Source organism: Pistacia vera, unplaced genomic scaffold (assembly GCF_008641045.1).
Source record: "Pistacia vera cultivar Batoury unplaced genomic scaffold, PisVer_v2 Contig22, whole genome shotgun sequence".
Lineage (NCBI taxonomy): Eukaryota > Viridiplantae > Streptophyta > Magnoliopsida > Sapindales > Anacardiaceae > Pistacia > Pistacia vera.
The window spans coordinates 1,147,846-1,156,910 of NW_022196024.1; the positions used below are offsets into that span (position 1 = coordinate 1,147,846).

Genomic DNA, 9,065 nt, shown 5'->3' on the forward strand with positions numbered 1-9,065 from the left:
TCGTTTCATGGCCAAATATCTAGCATTTTCACGGCCAGATCTCAATTGTCGTCGTTGCCGACGGTGGTGGTAAGCCACAGACAGTGGCTTGGGTTCGGTGGGGGTGTTGTTGTTAAGTTTTAAAATCTTTTAGTTGCTAGTGTGTTTTAGCTAAATCTGAAATAGAGGGGGTTAAAAAATTATTCAAGAATAATAATAAAAATAATATTATATTAATATTTAAAAAAAGAGGCAATATAGTAATTTATATAAATATCAACCAATTTATTTCTCCCCACCAAACATATTAATATAAAATACTCATTAATTTATTCCAACCAACCAACTAAAATGGTTTTTTCTTTCTCTTTACCCCCTTTTTATTTCATTTTCCTTCCCTTTTTTTTTTTTTTCTTCAATTCCTTTTCCCCTTCTTCTTTTTATTCCTTTCTTTCTTCTCCTTCCCCTCTCCTATCAACCACTATGCCATATACGGCCGCTCGGAGTTGGGGGAGGCCAAGGAGGTCGAATCTAGCCTCCCACAGCGTTAAAAAATAACCATTATCAGAAAACTTTTCTTCAAAATTAACCATTTATCACAATCTTAGGGCTCTGTTTGGTTCACTATTTTAAGAGTTTTTAGAATAATTTTTTGGAAAAAGTTGAGTTGAGTAGTATTCTGAGAGGCTTTTTGTACATTTTTTAATAGAATTTTCTGAAAATATTTAGATTATTTTTAATCCCTAAGTTTGTTAATTTAACTAAATATACACAATAATAAAAGTTTATAAATTGATAAAAACACTTACACCCACCCACATTTGCCAAATTTAACATAATGGCGCACTACCAACCACTATCGGTTAGATATGGCTGGTAGTGCGTAGATCTAGCCTTTTTCGGTCAGAATTACCATGAACCTGGTTAGAAAGGGCTAGATCTATGGTTGCTAGATTTGGCTATTGATGGCCAAATCTAGCCAGATATGGTTGTCGTCAATGGCCAAAAGATTTGGCCAGATCTAGCGACTGTAGATCTGGCCGAAAAAGGTCATATCGACGTACTACCGACCATATCTAGCCGATAGTGCACCATTACGGTAGATTCCGGCTACTTTCCAACAGTGGTGGCTAGAATTTGACAAATGTGGGTGGGTGTCTGGGTGATGATGTTTTTGTTAATTTATAAACTTTTATTGTTTGGAGTGTTTAGTTAAATTCACAAACCTAGGGGATTAAAAATAATATAAATATATTGAGTTGAATAAAATAGTATTGTATTTTGAAGAGAATTTTGAATATTGAAACAAATATGTATTTGGATAGGACTGAATAATAGGGTAAAAATAGTGAACCAAAGGGAGAGCTAAATTTTCTTGCAAAAATAGCCATTATCAGAATCCTAAACATTTTTTACAAAAATAACAGATTATCGAAACCCTGAAGTTCTTTACAAAAATAGCAATTATCGAAACCCTAAATTGTTTTACACAAATAGCAATTATCAAAACCCAATTTTTTTTGGGGCAAAAATGATTATTTTTTAAACCCTTCATGTTTATAAAAATAACCATTTATTACACCTTAATTACTTTTACAAATAAAACATGAATTTTGTTTTTTTTGTTTTCTCAAAAACAACCGTTTTAAATAATAATTATTTACAAAAAATAGCCATATGCAGAAATGCATAAAAAAGATCGTCGGAAATATCTTTTTAAGAAAAGAGAGGTGTTTATATGTGGTTAAATTGGTTAGCATGTATGTGAACATTAAAGGATCAGCCTAATTGGAAGTGGATCTTGTCCTAACTAAAAGCTGGAAATGTCTTTATCATTATAATTCTGAGCTTCTGCTTAAAAAAAAACAGCAACTCAAAGTGGTTGAGGTAGAGCATATATGAAGTCGGTTAGAAGTCACAACAACATGAGTTTATCCATTCTACACAGATAGAGAGAAAATAGATTATCTACAAATGAAGTCATGGAACTGTCAACTGGCCTGCATCTGCATGTCCCAAAGACTTCCATGATGATTCAAGACGCAATAAATGCAATTTCTCAACAAATGGTTCTAGAACTTCTGATTCTTCTTCTGGGGCAAAGGCCATGCAAATGCTAAGCTCTTGCACCGCCTCTCCATACTCCCTGCCATTCACCATCATATTTTATTTTTCAATCAACCGAATCAATTCCGACCATGCAAAAAAGTAAAAATTCCAAAATTCAAACCTATCATAATACAGCATCATGCCATGGTCTCTCCTCAAAGCCCAATTATGTGGCTGCAGAATCAACAATCTTTCTGAAGCCATGATAGCAAGCCTGCAAAAGAATATTTCTTTAAACATTATATACATAAAAGAGGTCTTTTAGATCATATACTAACAAATCTCAGTAGAATTCACCATTTCATCTTAACAAGACTTCAAAACAGAATCCATACTCCACATTGTGCCACCAAAGATTAGAAGAGCAAGATATACCTTATCCAAAGGGTCTATCTTCAAAACAGATGCTAACAAATTCATTTTAAAAAGGCAACTTTTCTGAAAATTAGTATACAATCTTGGATAAGTTAAATAGCCTTGATACAACTTATTGATTTACTTTTTTATGATGAGAAAACAGAAAAAAACTAACAAAAACATATTGCGTTCTTTATGATGAGAAAACAGAAAAACCTATCCAAGGCATAGTGCACAGCAAAGTAGGCAAAAAATATAAAATTTGAAGCTAACAAAGGCATATTACGTTCTTTGTAACGAGAAAACAGAAAAAACCTCACAAAGGCATGTTACACAGCAAACTTTACAACAGACATAACATTTAACAATAAGCACACAAGTCTGGCATGATGAGAACATTAAANAATCCATACTCCACATTCTGCCACCAAAGATTAGAAGAGCAAGATATACCTTATCCAAAGGGTCTATCTTCAAAACAGATGCTAACAAATTCATTTTAAAAAGGCAACTTTTCTGAAAATTAGTATACAATCTTGGATAAGTTAAATAGCCTTGATACAACTTATTGATTTACTTTTTTATGATGAGAAAACAGAAAAAAACTAACAAAAACATATTGCGTTCTTTATGATGAGAAAACAGAAAAACCTATCCAAGGCATAGTGCACAGCAAAGTAGGCAAAAAATATAAAATTTGAAGCTAACAAAGGCATATTACGTTCTTTGTAACGAGAAAACAGAAAAAACCTCACAAAGGCATGTTACACAGCAAACTTTACAACAGACATAACATTTAACAATAAGCACACAAGTGTGGCATGATGAGAACATTAAACATCAACTGTCCCGTTGAATACATTTTTGGTGGAAGAAATTTTATATTTCAAAAAATTAGATAAATTTACTGATTATCCTAGTGATGGAAATAGGTTATACGTAAGAAAACATGAGACACTTGAAAAATAAGTTAAAAAACTAACAAAATAAATAAATACAAGAAGGGGAAGAAGGGGGGTTCATACCCAATATAGTGCTAAAATATAAGAAAATTTTCAAAATAATATAAAGTTAGAGGGGAGCAAATGGCCCCTTTGTTATCTCTGCAGTTCCGCCACTGATCTATATCAAATCTCTGACTACTCACCAAGGACAACCTGCTTTCAATTTTAAAGGTTCTCAAAAATAAAATTATTTAAACAGTATATGCTACATGTCTCTCAGTAAGGGCAAGTAGCAAGGAGTATGCAAATCATTAACAGAATCACAAAACTTTGAAAGATGGTTTGCAAATCATTATCAAGCAATAACTTTGTACCCAAGAGCACAACTCAGAGTGTAGTACTTTGAAGAGAGGCTTGAACAATATGCAAACAGATTTATTAATGACATCAAGCTGCAGCATTTTAGTAGCTGCAAAGACTCTGTCATGTGACAGCATAACCAGAATTTAACATCCATGTATTCCAGTGTTATTCAAAATAAGCAAAAACTTCAGTCTTCAGCTTTATATGTGATTATTAGTTCTTTTAAAAAGAAGGTTGGAACAGTAATTTGTTTTAAAGGTTGGAACAGTAATTTGTAACGTAAGAACATATAAAGAATTGGCACACTCAAAATTTAAAACCTCAGCATTCATAAGCTGAATGTCACAACTTTAAACAAGGCACTTTAGCAAAACAGAACTGCACAATGACCCTCTTCTCCAATACTGGACTTATTGAAACGATATCATAGGTCAATATTCAACTGTAATATCAATTAAAGCATGGAATTTACAAATTTGAGCCAGTGAAAATGTGGAACAACCTAAAAATGGTAACTAATACCATAAAAATGTTTCAGAGCTTTACCTAAGATCCCGAGGCCGCAACAAAGGAAAATTTGAGTTATTGATCTTGTTAAGTTTGTCATTAGCATCGTGAACATGCCTAAGTGGAGAAGTCAGCATCAACCCATGGCTTGATCTTGAAGCACGTTTCCAATGAAGCCTCTGCAGTTCATTAATTTTACTTCAGATTATATGTGTAAAATTCAGGAATAATACTACGAGGAACAAATACTGTCTACCGATAAGAGTAACCAAATCCTGTGATCAATTAAAAGAATTATATATTATAAATTGGCAAGATTAAAACTTACAATCATGTTGGCAAGAGCAATTCCAATAATGTCTCGCTTCGTAGCTATTTCAAGCCCTAAAAGTGAATTACCAGTTAAATCAGATGCCATTGATCTAGGGTCCTCCACACACCTTCCGTTGACAATTGCAAACAAGCTGTGTCCTGAAGTTACTTTGAACAGCTCCTGGAGAGAGAAAAGGTTAAATTCAATGAGTTCAAATTCAAGCTACCTTACAGCCAATAGAAAAATACATAAAACTTCAGGCTCCACTTGAAACTGTTGGCTTTTCCAACTGGGTATATAACACTGACAAGAAAAGACATCAACATTGCAATATAAAAGTAGGCACTGGCAAGTATGCACAATCAAATTAAGTTATACCAAATCTTGCAAGATTAAAGCACCTCTGGGTACCCCGTTTGGGGCCATATCAAAAAATCTTCCCCAACTCGAGATCCCACAATAGTCAGACCAAGTCGTCGACAAACTTCAATGTAAATTATGCTAAGCAAAATTGCTGTAAGCAAGGAAATTACATTGTCAGCTAATCTAGAGTATATGGAGAATCAAAGGGAAGATGGCAAAAATGCATTAAAGCAAGTAGCTACTGATTTAAAAAAGAAGCAGGATAGCACTATACCACTGCCACACCCAGAGCTTAGTACAGAGTGTAGGTATGAGTACTTAGAATCTACAAGAACAGGTGACCTTTTGAAGCCTCTACACTCAAAAAGAACTACATTCACTGCTTCCAAAACTGCAACCAAATGGCAACCAATGTCTCTGTAAACTAGTTCTGCTTCAACTTCCTTGGCAATAGTGTCCAACACACTTAGCCACTCAGATATATTCTTTCCAGCCAAAGGCATTTGGTCCACATGTTTCCAGTCCTCGGAATCAGCTGAGACCGACGCATTTCTCCTCTCATTCATCATTGAACGAGCATCCATTTCTCGATTGTAAGCTATAAAGGCCTCATCTTCAGCAGCAACATAGAGCAAAGCCTGCAATATGATATAATAAATGAAATAGAATCTTGAAACAATAGAAATATATGCATTAGTTTGAGAAATATATACCTTAGCGAGAGAGATGTCTTTGTCCTTGGACTGGAAGGAGATCTCTTGAGTGAACTTTTGTCTTGCAGTCTTAAGAGCCTGATATTTGTAGTAGCAGCACAATAAATGAGAAGTATGAAGAAACAACAGTGAAATTAAAAGTAGTAACTGTAGACAAAAGTTGCATATCCACAATATCATTTTGGTTACAAATCAAATCAACCTCCTGGTAAATAGGGTGACGGGACGAGTCTTTGGTTAGCTGATTGCTAAAGAGAGGGTAAGCAGAAGCTGGTGAAGCTGAAGTAGTTGAAATCGAAGGGAAATGTCTCCTACTCCTCGACCTTGTCATCATCATCACCGTTGATTTTGATTTGTTGGTCTTGTTATTCCAACAACAAGGACGTTGATCATGATCATACCTGATGATCGTAAAGAATAAACGGATATTGGGGGTTGCCTACTACAAATCCTTCTTCCATCTCTAATCATATACTAAATTACATTTTACATAAACTAAACATATCAAATTCCTACTCCCAATAACAATTACACAAATTAATTAGTTAATAAAGAAATTGTACCTCATGGAGATGGACTGATGATCATAGAAACCGCCGTAGATTGCCATAGTTGCAGACGTGGCTGCCGGGAAACTAGTACTAATGTTAATCATGGCGAAGGGAAATAATGTACACATAAGAAAAGAAAAGAAAAGAAAAATGAGATTGATGAATAATCAGGCGTCTTCTCTAATAAAGAAAGTAAAAGAAGACGCAGCAGTAATGATATTGCAACAAGAGGATGGTTTGAACATGAAATTTTCCAGAATAGTATTGGGCTTTGAGTAGTTACTTCCACGACACAAGGAATACGACGACGACGATGATGATGACCTTGATCTTGAACAAAAATGAAAGTTATAACAAGAAGAATAATTAAAGTAATTAAAGGAGAAGCAAGAATTCCCAAATTCCATAATAAAATTCATAACCAATACTCCCACAGAATAAACCGATTACATATAAAAAGAAAAAGAAAAAAAAATGGCTCCTCCTTCTCCACCGTTGTATTATAGTGCAGAAGATTGAGCCAGAGTAGATTAGATGATAATAGGTTTGTAATTTGGAATCCACTACCACTACTACTTGCTCATATTTTAATACTTTTAAGCCATTTTAATATTATCCCTATCTTTGTATTTATGGGGTTGTTTTTTTCTTTCTCATTATTAATTACTCTACTGTGCTGGTGTCTGAACTCTGAAATAACTTGTAACTAAACGCGGTTAAAGGAAGACCCAACTACCCATTTCATTTTAAAAAAAAAAAAAAAAAAAAAAAAAATCAAAACATTACAGTATTAAGAAAGAAAAGGGGACGGATAAGGTCAGTCCCATGTTGGTTTTTGGAGTAGTGGATGATGATGAGGAATGCAAATGGTTATAATTTGATTGATTGGTATGGTAGCCCCACCTGACCTCACGTAATGTTATGTTTTTACTTTCTTTGATGTTTACATATCTGTTTTCTTGTTTAGTAGAGCAAAGCATATTACTAACAGTATCATCAAGGATTCATTCTCTTCAAATAAACGAATATCTTCCCTTACATCTCGGATATTTTATTGGACCCTCACTCTGCCTCTGCCACAGCTACATTGGATAGGATCGTTGTCACACCCTGATTTTCTCCTCTGCCTTTGTATTCTAGTAGTGTGTATATTATGTATCAGATAAGATCTCTTATCATCACTCATATATCTATTATTTCCCAACAACTGCATCATACGTGGCATTAAAAAATAGAGTTTCCAGATTACCTACCATACTAAGGGAGAACACATTACAGTACCAAGGTTTGTCGTAACGACAAGTTGGTCCAAAGGTTTTGAAACGACATAGGTACCTTCCATCATGTTCTGTTAATGGTTTCTGTTTATTACTGTTTATTAATAGTAAAAAGACTAAAATGCCCTTAAAGGTTTGAATTTAGTTTTTTATAAATTTCAAAAAACCCCCTAAGTTTACAATAACTAAATACCCCAATGTATAAAAATTTTGTAAAATAACAAAAACACCCCGCCATGCAGTGCCAGTTCCGGCCACCACCGCGGAATCTGGCGGAAAGTTGCGTTACGACACGACCCGTCGGATCTGTGTCGTGACGCACGATCTGGCTTTCCGGCCAGACCGTGGCTGATCTGGCCGAAAAGGCCAGATCTATAGCTAGATCTGGCGTCGACGCCGCAAAACTCCATCTGCGGCGTCGAGGCCAGATCTGGCAGTAGATCTGGCCCTTTCCGGCCAGATCAGCAGGATCTGGCGGAAAAGGTCAGATCGGCACGTTACGACACAGACCGAGGGTCTGTCGTAATGTAGTTTTCCGGCCAGATTCCGCGATGGTGGCCGGAATTGGCACTGGGGGTGTTTTTGTTATTTAACAAACTTTTTTATATATGGGGTGTTTAATTAAATTAGAAAATTAGGGGGTTTTAGAAATTTTAAATATAAAAAACTAAAATTGAAACTTTGAAGGGCATTTTAGTCTTTTCACTATTAATAAACAGAAATCAGTAACAGAATATGACGGAAGGTACCTATTTGTCGTTTCAAACCTTTGGGTACCAACTTGTCGTTACGGTAAATCGGGTATGCACAGTCGTTCGGCCACCATACTAATAGGAAGCTACCATATTTAATTCGTTTATCAATACTAAAGTCTTCTTATAAAACTTTACTAAATCTATATCGAAAACACCTTATATTCCAACACATGGAATTAAGAGCTCTCGTCATTCTGTTCTACCTCACTCCCAATATTTAAGGACAATCCGAGTGCTACAGCCTTGAAATGGGCATCTAGAAAATTCCCTATACTTGAGAGTATTCCACCTTGAGTCTCGCTCACAAACTTTTCACACAATGGGAGTGCTGCAAGCTTGAAAACGAGCGTGTCAAAAGCCGCTTACACCGGAAAACCTTATGTGCGACCATCATCTGATTTCAAAGAGATTATTCAACATGAAGTAGCCTTTGTTTCTAGCTTTCTCACAAACTTGAGGCCAATCAAAGTGTGTTAAAAGCTTGAAAACAAGCATAATAAATTCCCTACACTGAAAAATCGTTATTTTCATCATCGTCTATCTTTGAACGATTTCACATTGAAGTAGTATATTTTCAACTTTTTATATGCTGAAAAAAAAGAAAAAAAAGAGAGTAAATGGGTATCAGATCAATGTGGTTTTTACTGTTTTATACACAGTTTTTCACGCTCAAGGCTGCTATTTATCTAAACTCAGTATAGATTGACGGTAAAGAAAAAGATTAAAAAAGAGTTTCGTTCACCCCTAATCGATATCATATAGGTCGAGAAACTAAAAACTGAGTAAAATGGGTATCGGGTCAATGGTATTCTACTCATTTATACATTTTTCGAG

At 35.0% G+C, this 9,065-nt stretch overlaps 1 protein-coding gene across 2 annotated transcripts; it reads right to left on the reverse strand.

Annotated features, from left to right (window-relative positions):
* Window positions 1-1,780: 1,780 nt before the first annotated feature.
* On the reverse strand, window positions 1,781-6,803 carry LOC116130386. Of its 2 annotated transcripts, XM_031416131.1 has the most exons (9): window positions 6,212-6,803; window positions 5,851-6,049; window positions 5,649-5,726; window positions 5,210-5,573; window positions 4,974-5,086; window positions 4,588-4,752; window positions 4,299-4,438; window positions 2,210-2,302; window positions 1,781-2,125 (listed from the first exon to the last, which is right to left on the reverse strand). In XM_031416131.1, the coding sequence occupies exons 1-9, from the start codon at window positions 6,325-6,327 to the stop codon at window positions 1,960-1,962; spliced, it is 1,434 nt and encodes a 477-aa protein (XP_031271991.1). In that variant the 5' UTR covers window positions 6,328-6,803; the 3' UTR covers window positions 1,781-1,959. The 2 variants fall into 2 exon arrangements, with proteins under 2 accessions (XP_031271991.1, XP_031271992.1); XM_031416132.1 differs by lacking the exon at window positions 5,851-6,049 and having other exon boundaries at window positions 6,212-6,800.
* Window positions 6,804-9,065: the final 2,262 nt, after the last annotated feature.